General features: G+C 39.9%; 1 protein-coding gene across 1 annotated transcript; it reads right to left on the reverse strand.

Moving 5' to 3' along the window:
• Positions 1-1537: 1537 nt before the first annotated feature.
• Positions 1538-17525, reverse strand: bicc2 (bicaudal C homolog 2). The gene is made up of 19 exons (XM_088294204.1): positions 17197-17525; positions 13733-13779; positions 13343-13412; positions 13119-13198; positions 12877-13038; positions 12725-12778; positions 11696-11911; positions 11366-11617; positions 9852-9983; positions 9537-9726; positions 8974-9107; positions 8695-8903; positions 7716-7821; positions 7288-7327; positions 4747-4904; positions 3230-3428; positions 2981-3144; positions 2177-2276; positions 1538-2102 (listed from the first exon to the last, which is right to left on the reverse strand). Exons 1-19 carry the CDS (start codon positions 17498-17500, stop codon positions 1972-1974), a joined length of 2748 nt encoding a protein of 915 aa, XP_088150330.1. The 5' UTR covers positions 17501-17525; the 3' UTR covers positions 1538-1971.
• Positions 17526-17651: the final 126 nt, after the last annotated feature.

Consider the following 17651-nt stretch of genomic DNA (forward strand, 5'->3'; position numbering starts at 1 on the left):
GTTTTTTTGGGCGGGCGGAGACTGGAACGGATTAATGGCATTTTCATTAATTTCAGTGGGATGATATGATTTAGAATATGAATGTTTTGAGTGGACATAGAAGTCATCAAATTTGTATCTGAAGACACCAATGTATTTGCAGTAAGCCTTGGCCGTGAGACAAAATGGCCATTTTCCAACTGTGCTGCAATCACTTCCACGCTAGCTGCGTCATAAAAGACCGAATGTGACCTGCGACCACATGGGGAGAGCAATTAGCTACCTGGCAGAATTCAAAGCAGTAAGCATGCCAGTGCCCCACAGACCAGATTTAAGGTTCACCACTCTGAAATCTCCCAAAGTAATTAGCCCAGACGACGTAATGAGTGGGGATGATCCCTCGCTAATCTGCCACAGCCCACCACTTTCTACTCACGGGCCCTTTCATGCTCAACCAGCTTGGAGCATGTGAACCCTGCCGTGCCGATTCTGTGGATCATTTGCATCCCAGTGCTAACCGACCCCTCTCACATTTGGAAAGTGCTCACACTGTTTTCATTTAACGCACTGCCAGCTCGCCAGTTCCCCATGACAGCATCAAATTGTAGAGGGGCCCTTCAGTAAATGAATTGAACAGGAAATGACTCCTGGGCAGTTGCCGCGATGATAAATTCAATTGAAAGTGTCAAATGAGGCAACCGAATTAAAAGGACTTTCACACCTATAATTGCACTTTCCATTAGTCTTATCTATTTGTTGCAAATGCATTTGTTACCATCGGCTCCATCTTCCATGCCGGGAGCTCTAATTCTATTGTAATTGTTCATAAAAGTTATCCATGCAGCGCAAATATGACTTTCTGAAAACAGAGTGACACCAGTGCCCTCTAGTGGAAGTTGTCAATGTTTCCATTGGAATGCACTGAAACTCCTCATTTGAGAATCAGGACTGAATGTATCATGAGTGAGATTTCAACATAAAATTAGCGAATACATGAACTAGTCCCATGGCATTTAAACTTATAGCATGTCGAAACTAATTAAAGTGATTCAACAAAAATGTATTTTAAAAATGAAATATATTAAAAATCCCTCAAATCGGACCGGGACAGGATTTGAAGCTCCCAGGTAATAGTTGAACTATCATCAAATATACAGTAAATAAATGCATGAACTTTGGCCTTTGCAACTTCCTGTAGACAATTTGATTTTGGCTGTAGAATATTCAAAGTGTTTCAAAGACGGTTTTAGGATAACAGTCCTGAGTGAAAAGACAGCAGTTCCAATAATGTGTAATCTTAAATTGAATAAACAATCAGTATATTTGTGTTAAGGAGTAACACAAGCATAAAAAATAAAGAAAGAATTAAAATTATATTTTGCGATAAACTTTAATTTTATGGAGCAGGGACAGGCAATAAATGCATGTTTCTCAATGTCCAAGGAGTTTTAAATTAATATTTTAAATTGGATTTCTTAAACATGCAATCAGCTCAATGTGCATGACACTGTCTTTAATTTTCTATTATTTTACATTACGTCAAAACCGCTCTATTTTCTGCCATGCACAAATACAGATTACAGTAATTACTTTTAACATTTTATTCAATATCACAGTACAGGGTCATTTCTGTGGATGGGGCAAATCTATTTACAGTTACATAAAAATAGTGGTTAATGAAGTGAAAGCATAAAATGTGTCATTTTGCAAAAAAAAAAAAAAAAAGAGGCACAAAGCAAACTCACAGAACTATCACGAATTTCCATGTCACATTTGACGTTTTCATTATTAAAAAAAACAAAAAAAATGTTTGGAAGAGAGGACCTCCTTGTCTTGATTTTGTATAAAAGCTTTGGAATTTGGCTGTTGATGCAAGGCACACATCCGTCATACTGTTTTGTGTTATGGTTATTTTTGATTTAAGTGAAACAATATGCCCGTTAGAGCTTGATTTCCACAACTGACGAGATCAAAGTGGGCCGAATGCTCTTTTCACCAGTGGTTACTCAGGGCAGCGAGTTCCATGTCGGCAATGCGTGGCAGTCGACCGCTGGCGCCGCCTTCCAGGTATCCAGACTTCACACTGGATGTGTCTGAAGGCCTCCTCTTGCTCTTGTTCAGGTCTGGACAAGAAGATTTGTTTTTTTGTCAGAGGACGGGCCATCATTTCAGATGAAGAATCCAACTATAACATTACCTGAGATGGCCAACAGCATCTTGCGTCTGGCTCCAAATGTAGACACGCCCACTTCTTTCAGATCATCATCCGACAGTGTGAGGAAAGTCTGGTAGTCAATCTAAATAAAATATATAAAAAAACAATAAACTGATACTGCATTTTACGTTGATAAAATTATGTTTACCTAATTATATTTATAGCAAAAACTGTCTTTGTTTTTGTCTCGCGCTTTCAGGGTTGATTTTAAATGTATTTATTTCGGTGTACCTGTTCGTCCTTACAGAAGGAGGAAGGTCAAACAGTCGCTTGAGAGTTGTATTTTATAGAAGCAGGCATTAACACCAGCACTGACAAAAGTATATGAGACGTCACTTAGGGACTCTCATTTTCGCTGGCAGACTGAAAACTGACAGTAACTTGGAAACATCAATGAAATAAGCGCCATTTTTTAAACGTGCCACAAACAGCCATGCACGAACCCAGGAATGAAAAGTGGATAGATCATTTCGTTTCTGTTGGCGTTTTATTACCTTTGTTGAAATAAATATAAGGAGGCAAAATTACCTTGCTACAAATGCTCTCTCATAATAAAATAAGAAAACAGACAGAGAGAAAGAAGAGAAATTATCCTGAACTTGCCATTGATGGCCCCTCATACTGTACATTACTTAAATCGTCAATCCTGAGAGTTTTAGTGCATATGTAAATTCTGTAGTGTGAGCAAGTGTTTCATTAGTGTGTGAGAAGCCCGAAGAGGTCAATTAATAGAAAAGGACTGCACTGACAAAGCCAAAGGCTCTTTTAGTTTTTGTTAGTTTTTACCTCTTGTTGCTCTAACACATCAATGTACTTCAGCAACCCCAGTTGGCCGAGGAGCTCCGGCAGGTCGTCCATCATCTGGGGGGAGGGGCTACGCTGACTGCAGGTGGATGCCCTCCTTGATGAGCACACGTCGTCAAAGTAGTTGCAACCCGGGAAGCCATCGGCTGTAGGCGTCGAGGGGTTTAGAGGCAAACGTTAAAATCTGTCTTAGTCATAATACTACAAATAAAAGGACTGAGTGGGACTCACGGGGTTTGTCATTTCTGCTTCTGTTGGATGCGAACGTGGGGAAGTGGGAGGAGGAGGAAGAGAAGGAGGTCAGTGGTGGGGAAGATGGAGACGAAGAGGAAGACGAGGAAGACGAGGATGCAGGCTGGGATCTGCGTCTTTCCCTCCAATTGTCCGAATTGCTCCCATGAGACGCCGTCCCACTCTGATTGGCCCATGACTGCAATAAAGTAATGACTTTCACTTCACTTCACTCTTGCTTTAAATTCTGGGACCCTTTTCAAATATAAAAATATGCCTTTGTAGGGAAACACTGTACAAATAATTAGCTGTCGTTACCATTTTGATCTGTTTCTCATAAAAGGACATTTGTTGGTTTGATTTTGCCTTCTCGCTTGTTGCCAAGAGGAATTAGTGTTTCAAGCCGAAACGCTCCGAGAAAATAATTCGATTATCCAGTTTCTCAAATTGTGGGAAAAGGTGTATGTGTTATTATGTATATTGAGTTTCAGGCTTTTATTTGAAGTCAGGCATCCATTTTTCAGACCTTTATTTGTAAAAATATTTTTTGTACTAATCCTCATGTCATTGAGCCATGGCTTATATTTGAGTGGGGAATTGGGGGAATGCATGCCCTAGTGTATGCCAGTGGTTCCTCAAGAAACACAGCAGAGGTAGGATTTATTCCTAAAAGGTAGATTTAAACATTAATTATTCGCCTCGTTCTGTGATTGTCTGGCGACTAGTTCACGGTGCACCTAGCCTCTTGGCCAAATTCCGCTGGGATAACTCATCCACAACCGTAGTGAGGATAAGCAGTATAGAAAACAAGTGTGTGGATGTAAGCCACTGTAGCATTATGCAGTTGGAACATAAACCTGCGGCTTAAATATTGAATAATAATGAATGAATGAAAATGTGTTAAATAGTAAAAATGCACCTAAATAAATGTTTTGAAGCAAAAAAAATTCTGAAACATTTTAAAAGTTAAATAGAATTAAAGCAAAGTTTAAACATTTCATTCAGCAATTCTTTTACGTGCCATTAGATGGAGCCAGTGTACAACTGGTGGTGGGTGGTTTGAACAACAAAATAACTAATTACTTATTCATGAATTTTGCAATTGAATCACTGCTCTGTATGAAATATGAAATCCATATTAGTGCCATCAAGTGAGGCTCTTCTCTTCTGGAACGATAAGCACTGTCGCCTCTGCTTTACAATAAAAGGCAGAAGAGCTTTCATTAAACTCCAGCCAGTCAGCTAATTTTTCCATTTGAGGGTTTTTTAACGAGGTGGAAGCGCTCAAGTAAGCAGGATGATGTGACTGGTGTTGCTGCCCAAAGCGATGCAATCAGGGCGCGAGTAATTGAGCATTCAAATTCGCTTTGTTCACCACACAGAGAGATAACAAACAGTTCGAGTGACACTGCAACATAAAATATCCTAAGGGAGCTTTATAAACTCTGTTTAGCATCATTTGTTGAAAAAACCAGTGAAAGCCGCCTGTGTTCAGATGGCTAATTGCTGATTTGTACCTGGCTGCTGCTTGTGCTCAAGTAGGGTTTGTAGCTGCGACGACTGATGTTCCGCAGCTCCTTCACGGCCTCCGCTGGCATGGACTTGGAAAAACCGAGGCCGCTCCAAGTGTCTGTGGGTGTTCGCACTTCAGTGACCACTGGCTTTCTCTGCATCGCTGGGAGAAGACAACACAGGAAGAACTATAATTTAGTCCTGTAGGCAAAAGCAAAAGTAGCAGAGTTGAACTTTGGTAGTGGTAAAAGCCACTTTATAGTAAAGTGAGCCTCAAACTTTGGTACAGTACCATTGTGGTATTCAAGCTCCCTCTAGTGGTGCACGAAACAACAACAGCAAATTTTAATCAGCGATGGGTTCATGTGACCTTCAGCGTATATTTGACCCTGTTTCCAAAAATGACAACTCTTTTCCTAGCGCATCAGATTTATGAGATAATATCATTTTATGTTTTTTTAAGATTGACAGATAAAAGCTATGTGTTCTAATTTATAGCTATGATTCAGAAAACAAATCAATGTTGTTGATCCGAACCCTTAATTCAGGAATGTTACTAAATAAATATTTTGTCACGTTGAATAGTCATGAGGCAATGATGTAAAATACGACCACGGCTGTGTAACGTTATCCTCGCCACAACCATTGTGCTGGTTTTGGACATCATTTGATGCTGGAGATGTCTGAGCAGCAGACTCGGCAGAAGGTGCCTCCATCTGGTCAGTATTCCACCATGTCAGTCACGATTATTTTTCCGCTTTTTTTCACCCAGTTCGGGGATTTTTGTGTTATTTTGCATTAATGAGTAATAAACATGTTTAGTGGAAATGCATTGGAATAAAAGTATGCATTTTATTTTTGTAAATGTAGTAAAGTAAAAATGAAAGCTGAAATAAATATAATTAAAGAACTCAATTAGAGATATGTGAAAATTCTACTTAAGCAAAGTAATAAAGTATTACATTCAAGTATTACATTATAAGACTGCTAACAAAGGACAAACTACAAATTGTACAAATACTTTGTTCCTGTACTAAAGCAAAAGTTTCCTGTATCTGTACTTTACTTAAGTATTTACTTTTCCAATGGCTTATTACACCTCACAATTGAAAAAGGATATATGTGCTTTCTATTCCTTAAATTGTTATCATCAGTTAATTTAGATTTAATGGTCATGTTGTTTTGTTTTGCTCACGCAGGACCAGTTGTCAGCTCAGTCCAGATCCTCCTCTCAAAATTTAGTTTGCGGCAAAGCTTTGTCTCGGGATTTTTTTCTTTCTTTCTTTCTTAGAATGATCTCTATGCAACTTATTAATAGAGGTGAACTATTTTGTGTGCTGGGACATTTTCAAAACCAGCCTTGTGTGGATATGACTGACAGTAAAAATGCATTTTTATTTTTCTATTGACATATGTACATTTCAGTCGATATATTTTTTTTTATTTTTACCTATGCATAGGTGTCGACTCAATATTTAAATTTTTAAGTACAAGTGTATGTACTTCTATCACGTACGGAGTGTGAGTATTTTTGCCGCCTTTCTATCTTACAAGTAGCTTGTTGCAGATAGTCTGCCTCACTCAAAGTGAAGTTGTTGGGAGAAAAATCAATAAAATAGAATTTGATGGACAGCTCCAAATAGCTGTGGAAGACAAGTTGTGGCAAAACAAGTCAATGCAGTCTGTCCGTCATTGCAGTTGTTCCAGCTCTACTTCCAAAATTCAAAGAATGGACAAAGTAGGTTCAGGTTGTAAAATAATTTATCTGGAACCGTACTTGTTGTTTCCTGAGTGTGGCATATTTAATCAAGCTCAACCCATTGACATTGAGACTCACTACAAGCAACAATGCAGCCTGAGTCATAAAGATTGACAACAGGGAGTGTGTCAAACCTGTAATAGCACATACCACAGCCATAAATGTGTATTCATGAAGTGGAATGTGTGTTGAAATGATTAGGAGGCAGATGGCCCTTTCAAACAGCAAATTCATAATCCCATAAAGGAACACTGAGGGCATTTTGGCCCATTTCACTGCTGAACTTTTCTGTATTCATCTTTTTGCATGATGCATGAAGTCGCTGCGAGTGTGTGTGCGGGTGTGTGTGCGCGTGTGTTTTGCCTCCACGGTGCAATCCATATATTGTAACTGAATAGAACTGAAAATGCCATATTTGTAATTACACTTTTATAGCATGGGAAAGAATTCAACTGTGTTTCAGTGGAGCAAAAATGTATCTGTTTGATTCCAGTATAATGTGCGGAACTCTTTGCACAAATAGCTTGTGTCATACGTTAAAAGTACAAAACCACCGGGATACATGGCCACCACAACTTGCTTGCTAGCTTCAATGATTTTGTTTTAATGCATGTGACTCACCAAATATGTATGCCTGATTGATTAATTTGTTGATTTAGTGGTTTGACTTTACAGTGAAGTACACGGTGGGGCACAGATCAATGAATATAAGATCACTTTTGCCCTCCACTCTTTGCTTAGCACCAATAGCCTCAATATAAGGGATTGAAAATTTAGAGCCACTAACCTCTGGTTGCCAGCAATTTCTTCTTCTCATAGTCATAAACCTACAGAGCACAAACAGGATATAAAGTTGGTAAATAATGCATGGAATTGAAAATCTTTTCCACGCTTCCGAGTGCAGGCGGGTTGAACCTCATTCACATCACATACACCAATACTTACACCACTTTCTGCAAGCACTATAGCGAAAAGCCTGTTAATACTTTTGCAGAACCTTGGAGTGTGAGGTGGCACACATAAGATTTCAAAAGAGACCAGAAACAAACAGAAAGCAGCACATGCAGGTAAAAATATCAACATTGTTAACTATGTGTTCCTTGTGTACATGTTTTAAACGGTTCTTGATATGGGTTTGATGCAATGCGTGAGCCTAACTGCTAATTAATGTTAAATAAGAGCAGTGAAAAGAAAGTGTTGTGTATTCTTTTGCACCTCAGACTCTGAGACGTCTTCGCAAACATCCCGAGACAGCATCACGTCTCTCCTAAGACTGTTTCTCTGCTCCATCCTCCCTCGCTCCATTTCTGCATTCAGCATCCTTGTGCATTCAGGAGATAACATATATTCGCCAAGATTAACTCGGGGGGGCTGTGCAAGAGCAAATAAAACAAGCCGATGCACACAACACAACAAAATCAAGTATATAGAAAATTGCAACAGCGGCATTTACTCAGGATAATGACGGGATGTATACACGGCTTTACTTTATAATGCTTTCAACATATATATATTTTTTAAAAAGGCAACTAGATGTGGATTTTCTGCCGCATCGTTTGGATTCCTCCCACATTCAAGAAAAAAAATGTTACAGGTTCATTGTCCTTAAAGTGGATATAGAAAGTGTCCACACCAAGAGATCAAGATAAATCATTCTATTTCCAACCGTTTATGTGGACTACAACCACATTTTTGTACGTGTTTTTGAGAGGCAAAGAGAAAGTAAACATCTGTAATAATACAGTTGCCCAAGTGTGCACACCCTCATAAGATAAGATGTCCTTTATTAGTCCCACAATGGGGAAATTTGAGGTGTTACAGCAGCAAAGATATAGACTAACTAGGGTGTAGCTTGTGTTCAAAATTAACTAAAACATTTAAAATCATCATGGGATTCTGCACACACCATTTTAAGTTGATTGATTTACCCAAAGGTACATTTCAGAGTTCTTTTACTGCCATTTATTTTTTTTTTGCTTTTTATTAGAATACAATGAAGATTTTGCGCTAACTCTGACTGTTATTGGATAAGTGACGATTAGTGGTGCAGAAAATGGATGTATAAATGACTGAATTAAATAACTGAGTAAATGAGGTCAACAGACTATTATGAAGATGTAAATTCAGGATATAATTTTTTGGGGCATTGGCGGAGCTCTGCCATCTCACTCATCTCGATTGTCTTGACACTCACCTGCACGTAAACGCCTGCCCTGTCGAGTGACGTCTGCCTTGGTTGAAAACTTTGCTCATTTCTGGACCCTGCAGACTCCCCCTGCGACCCATCATTGTCACCCTGGGGCCTGTGGGGATGCTCATTGTATCCTCCGGTGACGTCATTGTGACTGTGTCCTTTGTACTCTCATCATCTGATTGGCCAGACTGGTCGTCATTTTCTAGAATCTAAATGGAAAGGACATTTGGAATTTCTGTGTTCTTTTCTTTCTGTTGTGAACGTGACAGTATTGAACACCTTCTCCAGTGGACGACTGTCTGTTCCCTTCAGTCCCGCCCGCACTTCCTCAGTGGGAGCGGGTAGCCCGGGTGGAGGTGATGGGCGAGCCTTTGTACTACTTAGAACCTCTGCAATAGGTGCAGAGACAGGGCCTGTTTCACAAAAAGAAACACAGTTATTTGAAAATGGAACTTGATTGGTCACTCTGTCCACTTTACCACACCATTGTGACAATTTGTATAAGGTAACCAAAACAAGATTTGCATCCAGCTACGCACATATAATGTTCAGTTTTGAGTGATACTGCCAGCGATTTAGGAAATTTACAATACCTTTACTATGGCGCTTGTAATACTGTACCTTTCACCTTGTATCCTCCTTTCTAATTTCTATAAAATTTACTATAAGCACTACAGATTTTAATTAAGTGTGTTCATGAATGCTAATTGTCATCTGTTATAAAATTCTAATGAGCAGAAAGTGAACTGATTGCAAACAAAAGATGGATGACAAAATCCATGCATTTGCCAAACTTATTTAAAAGTGTCTTCAAAAACAACTTACAACGTGCGCAAGCTCACCGTGTTCCGAGAGACGCAGCTGCTGTAGTAACATGTTGAGCCAATAGCTGGTCAACTCGTTCCCGGCCGGAATGGGGTCAGGGGTCACCTTGGTTTCCTTGGTAGTGTCACAAGAATCCAAGCCCAACAACAGTCGACGGGCCTCATAAAGACACTGGATGTTCCTTTCAAGACCTTTCACCACCACTGACTGCAAGAAATACATACAGGTTGTAATACTTCTCAGAAAAAAGCTGAATTTGAATCTTTGTCAATAACTGTGAGAGGTAACTTAAGGGAAAGATGCTCAATTGAACAAGGTTAACATTGCGCTACCTTGTTGGTCTGCTTTACTTTGGGCTTGACACTAATGAAGACGCCAAGGTTTTGCATCATCTGAGCCAGCGCACAGGGATCGGCCTCCACATCTTCCCGCATGTCAAACATCAAGCACACAGGCAGACAGTCCTATGTGTACATGGGGCCCCCCACCCGCAAAAAATAAATAAATAAATGAATAAATCACACACACTCACACACACACACAAATAATTTGGGTTAAAAATCGATTACACTGAATTGACTCTTGACTGGATGCACCTGCCTGCAGCTGTTTCTTATATTGTGCTTGTCGTCCTCCCACCTCATTTAGCTAAACAAGGAGAGATTGCTAGTTAGCTAGCTTGCTGACATGGTTACTAGGTACGATAGATAGATAGATAGATAGATAGATAGATAGATAGATAGATAGATAGATAGACACGTACAGACCTACAGAGAGACAGACAGATTGATAGATTGTTAGACGTGCCTTTTACAAAGGAGTGGCTACTTTATCGACTGATTTGTGGAGTGCTGCAGAAAATGTCCTTCTGGAAGGTTCCGCTGGAGCCATCCATCAGGTTCTTGGTCACCTCCCAAGATGGCTCTTCCACCCCAATTGCTCAATTTAGAAAGGCAGCCAGCACTAGGAAGAGTCCTGATGGTTCAGAACTTCATCCATTTAATGACAATGGAGGCCACTGTAATCATTAAGCCTTCAAAGCATCCAATTATTTTCTGCACCCTCCCGCATATTTTTGCATCCTGTCTTTGAGGTCTAAAGACAATACCTCTGACTCTATGCATGGTTTGTGCTCTGCCGTACACCTGTGGAACTTTATATACTATAAACATCCATCCATTATCTGAGCCGCTTCTCCACACAAGGGTCGCGGCGGTGCTGGAGTCTATCCCAGCTCTTTTTGGGCTGTAGCCTGGGTACATCCTTGACTGGTTACCAGTCAATCGCAGTACAGTATACACGTGTCTTTCTCCAAATCATGTCTAATTCACTGATTTTACCACAGGTTGACTCCAATTACGCTGTAGGAACTTCTCAAGGATAATTAGTTATTAAACCCTTGATATGCACAATATGTATAATTTTGCACGTTGGAGTCATATTTTAACAATGAGTACAATTAGCATGTTTGGTGCCATAAATGCTCAAATCTCAGTGTAAACAAATGTGGTATGTCTTACACTTTGGGCTCAGTTGTGACTGTTCGCTTCTCATGGTCACTTTAAGGTCACACATTAAACAGGATAGATATCTATAAAGTGTGAGAGAGGCATGAGACAATTTTTTTATTGTTTGAAATGGCTACGAGCAAAGTATAACTTTTCGTAATACTCATAAAGCGTTTATAATGTCATTCTTGGCTATGTGTAAAACCTTTATACCTTACCCAGGAATTTCAAACATTACTTGTGCTTTTTTATAATATTGCCGCCATCGCTGAGTGTGATTGCAGTGTGCTACACTAAAGCCGGAAATAGGAGCACAGTTGAAGCCACAGGAAACTTACCGTGAGCTGCTGCCGGGCCAGACACACTCCATCGGGGCTGCCCTGGATGACCAGTGAGGGGAGGTTCTGGGGTGCGCTGAGGTCCGGTAGAATGATCTGCGTCTGGGTGTGATGCATAACACTCAGGAAGTGAGCCCCGTTCTGCCCCAGCAAGAAGAGGTGCTGCTGCGAGGTGACATCCAGCTGGCTGGTCACTCCACTCCCTGTTACCTCTGACCCCACGAGCAGCTCCATCAAAACGCAGGTCGCTTTCTGCCATGTAATACACAAGGACATGTTGCCGTTCATGCTCGTGCGTGTTAGTTGATACTTTTAATAAATCATGCTGACCTTGACTGCGGAGGCATTGCCCTGCAGGCCCCACACGGTGCAACAGCTCCCAAAGAAGGCGGGCTGCGCCTGAGGCTGCGGTGGCACCGCTCTGAAGCTCACGCTCACCCCTAAAGTCTGCACCACCTGCTGGATGAGAGGTGAGCTGGCGTCTGGCAGGGATTGAGGGGCCAAGCTGACCGGCAGGTCAAAGGTTAAAGTCAATGGCTGTAGATCCTAGCACGTGAAAAAACAAGGATACAAAAGACAAGGAAGAGGATGAAACAAATGAATCTTACTTTCTGGAACTGAGAATAGACTATACGACTATGTCATATTATATCCACGCTACATTCTAGCGACTCTATCTGTCATTTTCAAACCAATTGGCCAAGGCAGATCATTGCCCCACAAAGCATGGGTTCTGTTTGAGGTTTCTTCCTTACAAGGACTTTTTCCCGGCCTCCGTCAACAAGTATGTTCTCTAATATACATCCTGTACATGTAATCTTTAAGGAGTGTGTTTCTCGTCCTGCTCAATGTTGAGATAACTTCAGTTGTGAATTAATGTTTTAAATATAACTGACTTAACTTGACGTGACTGGAATTTTAATTTGTCTCCGGTATTCAGAGTCAGTTGTGCTGGCTAATGTCAATTAAATTAGCAATATATTGGCAATAAGACAAGTTTCTTTCACCAATCTGGTATCAAGTCCCTTTCTTGAGGGCCAGCTTGATGACATCAGCATTCTTTGGTTGGTCAAAAAAAAAACTTCATTGTGAGCACCAGTTAGGTGTATTAAATTTTGTCATTTTTGTCATGTAATTTGTAATTATTTAAAGTGATTGAAATTATTGGTTCTGAACTGTTCTAGATAATGTATATCACAGTGTTGCGTGCTCTTATATTGCATTTTAATATCGTATTGACGGTTTCTATAACTGTGACATGATAGTGGGTAATAGTATTGAGTTTTGGATTCAGACGCATAAGACTCCATTGAAGCCCAGGTGGCAAACCCACAGCCCACCACTGAATAGACCACTCACTCTAATCCTCCTCCTAGCCTCTTCCACTCCCTCAACGGGTCCAGCAATCGACACCTGTTAATAGCAACAATGCAAAAATATTTTGGGTTTTATTTTCTTTTATAAAGTTTATTGTCTCTTCTAACTTGGTCTCGTTGGTTCCATGTGCATACCTGGTTGCTTTTCTCCCCTGCAGCATTGTGGCGGTTGGAGTCTGGGAAATGGATATGACATGAAGTGACTTCCATCACCTTCTTGATGTTTCCCCCGCCTTTGCCGATGACATGCGAATGCTCTGTGTACGCCACGTCCATTTTGAGGGTCACCTTGTTTACCTGAGTATTTCAATGCAAGCAAGACTTCATGAAACATCGCCAACAACGTCAGTAAGTGTCCTTAATGTTACAGTCGGTACCCTTGTTTCTAGAACTTCCAGAATCTTCTTTTTGGCTTGCAAAACATTGGCTTTCTTCCCTTCCACCTTCACATGTGGGTCTGCAAGAGATAACAGCTTAGTTTGATCAAATCTCATAAGATTGTGCAATGTAGTTTCACTGCAAAGAGGTTCATATGAAAAGTATCAGGCAACAACAAAAGGGACCTAATTAAAGGATGTGAATGGCATTAAGAATCTGCCACCTTTCTTTGACTTGGCTCCAATCTTCAATTTGGAAGGCCATTTCACCTGAGTGTCAGTTTCTTTCATCACCTGTGAAGGCCAAAACAATGGAAGAGAGTGAAAGAGAGCTGTGAAGAGGGAGGAAGCCGTCTGTCACTGTAGGCCTCGAGAATATACACGGCACGTACAGATTCTAAGAATACAAAGACTCATTTGCATTTCAAAGATTGGAATCATTACACCGAGGAAACATGTTATCACAGGATTTGTCACAGAGATGCACCAATCTGTCAGCAATAAGTACTAAGTAAACTTTATGCGCCGATGTTCGCAATGGTGTCTACTGAGTAGGAAACTTTCATTTGTTTTGTCTTCTTAATTAAATGTCGCAGGTTTGGTGTTTCACTTACTTTCTCAAAAAACTCCTCACCCGTCAGCGCATTTCCAACCCTTGGAGCTGTAACAAACACAAGTATAATAAACACAAATAAAATGAACCAGATTTAAATCACTGTAAATCATCATAGCCCTCTCTCTATGGAATGAGCAAAGCTCTGCCTCAGTCGTAAAGTAATTGGTACTATTTTAGAAGGTGCAAATACTGCAATGAATCAAGTAGTACAATTAAAGAGATGATCCATTGGCTCATTGGATTTCAACTTTTTTTCCCAAGTCAAGTTCATTCGCACTACAATTAACATTATGTTATACATAATAAGAACTATTAGTGATTTGTACATATTTGTCATGTTTACTCACACACATAGGCTTTAGAATAGACATTACATAAATAAATAAAAATCCATCAATTTTAGCTAGTGCAAAACTGATCAGTCACAGGTGAGTTGGAGCCAATCCATGACTGCACCCAGGAATTGGGTTCAAACGGACATTCATATAGTTACTTAGTGAGAACTGAACTCAGAATGCATACAGAGAAAGAAAAGTGAGGTAAATTAACAACTACCCTATAAATGACCAATATAATGTAGTGCATCCACAATCATTTAATAATTTTAGAAAAGTACTTTTTATTTCTTTACTTTGCTTTTAAATGTCTTCATTTCGACTGTTAGTGTGTGTTTTTTGCTTTGCTTTAAAGGACTTCAATTATTTAGTTGGACTCCAACTCTCCAAACTCCAACTTTTGTGTGATCAACATTAAACAATGTCGACAGCTTTTAAATGTTGACGTTAGCTTAGCAACTGGCACAAAAGGAACGAGAAATTGCTTGGGACATAAACAATTTCAAAAGGCCACTGCTCCACTGTGACATTTACAGGCTTGGGGGGGGGGGGGCTAGCGCCTGGACTGCCTACCCCCCATCACTAAGGGTAACCATGGCTAGAGCTGAGGAATGGGGATAGAATAGTATAGGGTGGAGAGAGAAGGTGGCAAAGCTGGGGGAGCGCTATAAATTAGCCTGGAAACAGCTAATGACGTCGATGACATTTAGTGATGCAAATACGGCCCACTCAACCACAAATACAAAACGGAGAAGTATTCGGTCGGGAAATCCACTCAAGTACCTAAAAGTCAAAGAGAATACAATCTGACGAGATAAAATATTTACAGCCAGATTGAGGCTTTTCAAACACCATAAAGTAACACAGCAGAATTAATTGAAGCCATGGAGTGTCAGTGTCAACAAATGAACAGATGACAGTACTTAAAAAGTAGCGATAATTGCATAAAAAAAAAAAAATACGGGTAAAAGTATCGATTCAAGTCCTGTTCTTGAAGAAAATTTAAAAGCACAGACTCTGAAATGTACTTAATTGCAAGTAAAAATACATTTTGACTGTCACATATATACTGTAAAATACCCATTTTGATACATTGGGGAAAAATGCTCACAAAATACTTTCTGACAAAGAAAGGAATTGAAAGCAGAGATATCCGTTTTGAAATGTAGGGTGTAAAAGTAATGTCACAATAGCAACATGTATGTAGAGATATGGTACTTGAACAAAAGTACTGAAGTATTTTCTGGGTTACTTCGTCCCTCTACAAACATCGGCTGCACATATGTGTGGTGGTGACATGATGAGTCTCCACTTTTACACCGTGGGGGCATTCTTCATCAAGCTGCCAGGTTGCGATAACTAACGGCCGCAGTTACCTCCTCATTCCAGACAGGTATGATAATAGCAATAAGACTTATGAATGCATCACCCATAGGGTGTCATTAATAATTCATGATAATACATGACTTTACTGCATGGATGGTGGCAACAGGCTGGAGGCCTTGAGAGACAGCATTTAGGCTGGCCACAATAAAAAATCCCCTTCTCCTCACCTTCAGGCCTTGTTCAGTGTTGTTTATGGATATTTTTGACAAGGCACAGACAGTTTGTAATTTTGCATTTTATGTTAGTTTATAACGATCATCAGTTCCTGACATTACCCTTCAGTATAAAATATCCCGAGTTTTATTCTTAAACCTTTCAAATGTCAGTTTGTTTGCTTCAACTTCTTAAATTCAAAGAAGAAGTCATTTAAGCTTTTTCTTAGCACTTCTTAGCCTTTTTGAAAAATGAATAAATGATGTATTGTTGTCTGATACAAAAACATTATATGATTTACTCAAAAAAATAACAAGTAAATAAAGTAATAGTTTTCACGGATTTCAACTGGCAAAAGTGACCATGATAGAGCCAAAAGGTGACCGAGAGTATACAGTGATGCTGTGAGATATAAATTTAATTTATTCTGTGACTTTGCTCATCAGTCAAAACACCTGTGCCTCAAATCAGTGTTGAATGAATGCAATCCATTACAGCCTTCTAAATAAGACAACATGAATTTGAAATTTTATGTTATGTGTTTTTAATGAGAAAAGAAGCACTCTCAAATATTATGCTTGATAAAAACATACAATAAAGACATAATTAAATAGAATTTAAAGAATTAAACTGTTTTTTGCCCATTTTTTTTAATGCTTTGATTCAATGGCCATTGTGCTGCTCCTTGTTGTGTGCGAGCCTTGGCCACCTGAGGGCAGTATAATAAAGACATTTGGACATTCAGTGGCTATCCATCACCGATTCACCTGTTTGTGGATTTTTTTTAAATAATATGTTTTCTTTCATTCATATTGGAGCTTTATCAGTGTATTAAGAATATTTTTCATCCAGTGCATTTCAATGTGAATCCATTTGCAGGCCAACCTGGTTTCTATCCCACAACTCAGTAAGCTGCAGCAATGTCATTCTTCCCAGAGGCTAAAGAAAAAAAATCATTACGTCTGTCTACATGTGCTACTCCACCCTATGTGCTCAAATTTTCATTTCCTAAAGAATAATACCAAGTGACTGATGCTAAGCTTGAGCCCATTTGCCATCATGTCTTAGCATTAACAGTGTACTTTAAGGCAAAGTTATGTGTTTTGGTTAAATACACAATGTGTAATTAGCTTTGTTTTATGTTTCATTTGACAGTTAACTTCAACTGAGATTGGAAATAAACAGCATGTAGACTACTTTTTGAATACAAATATCTTTTAATAATCTGCCTAACTGCTGCATGTTTTGAAGTGAATTGAGTTGAGTTCAGTGCAACCCATACTGTGTTTTCATAAAAAATATTCGCTTGAATGTCAAAGCCAAAAATCTGTCATACGATGGCCATATCTTTAAAAAAAATTCCCATGTCGGGCCACTCATACCTCAAGGCCCCACTGTACGACTGATCTATTTAAAGCGCTGAAGTTGGAAATCAGACCGAAAAAATTGATAAAAAATCTCCATCCTAGAAAAGATTCATCACGTTTTCATCAAACCAGCACAAATGGTTCAAAAAGCGAGATGGACACAAATGGCCGTAATACCGTGTAACCCAGAGGTTTAAATTATGTTGCGTCTGTTGACTCACCATACAACATGGTTTCCAACTTCTTCCTATTGATCCTGAACCTCTCCTCCAGCCACTCCGGATCCACACTCTGACCTCGAGCATTCTCCTGCCCCGGTTCTGTTTGTTCCTCTTCTTCCTCATCCTCTCTATCACAAAGGGCCTCGCTGGGCTCAGGCTTTGCTGCTGAGTCGGGTTCTACGCTAGTTTCCAGGTCAGGCTCCAGTGGTGCTACGGTGCCCTGGGCGGGAGAACTCTCCTCTGGGCTGCTGGTGTTGGCCATAGCAGGACTGAAGTCCTCGTCAGTGTATGTGTGAGTGTGCATGTGTGTAAGTGTGTTTGTGTGCGAGTGTGTGTGTGTGTGAGGATGTATGTGACCAAGGAGAAGAGAGCAGAAGGAAAGAAAAAATGGGGTACCTCCCCCCTGAGTCTCACCACCCCCTTAGTTCACAAATTTAACCTCTCTCTCTCTCTCT

Source organism: Idiotropiscis lumnitzeri, chromosome 4, assembly GCF_059441095.1.
Source record: "Idiotropiscis lumnitzeri isolate Australia: NSW breed Sydney's pygmy pipehorse chromosome 4, RoL_Ilum_1.0, whole genome shotgun sequence".
Classification (NCBI taxonomy): Eukaryota; Metazoa; Chordata; class Actinopteri; order Syngnathiformes; family Syngnathidae; genus Idiotropiscis; species Idiotropiscis lumnitzeri.

Bases quoted from the DNA above. Each gene is read 5' to 3' on its own strand.
- bicc2 (XM_088294204.1), bottom strand. From the start codon at position 17,500: ATGCACACTCACACATACACTGACGAGGACTTCAGTCCTGCTATGGCC. The intron at 13,199-13,342 runs GTGGCAGATTCT...TATCTCTTGCAG, and splicing joins TGGAGCCAAGTCAAAGAAAG to ACCCACATGTGAAGGTGGAA. The intron at 7,822-8,694 runs GTGAGTGTCAAG...TGAATGCACAAG, and splicing joins GGGCAGGCGTTTACGTGCAG to GATGCTGAATGCAGAAATGG.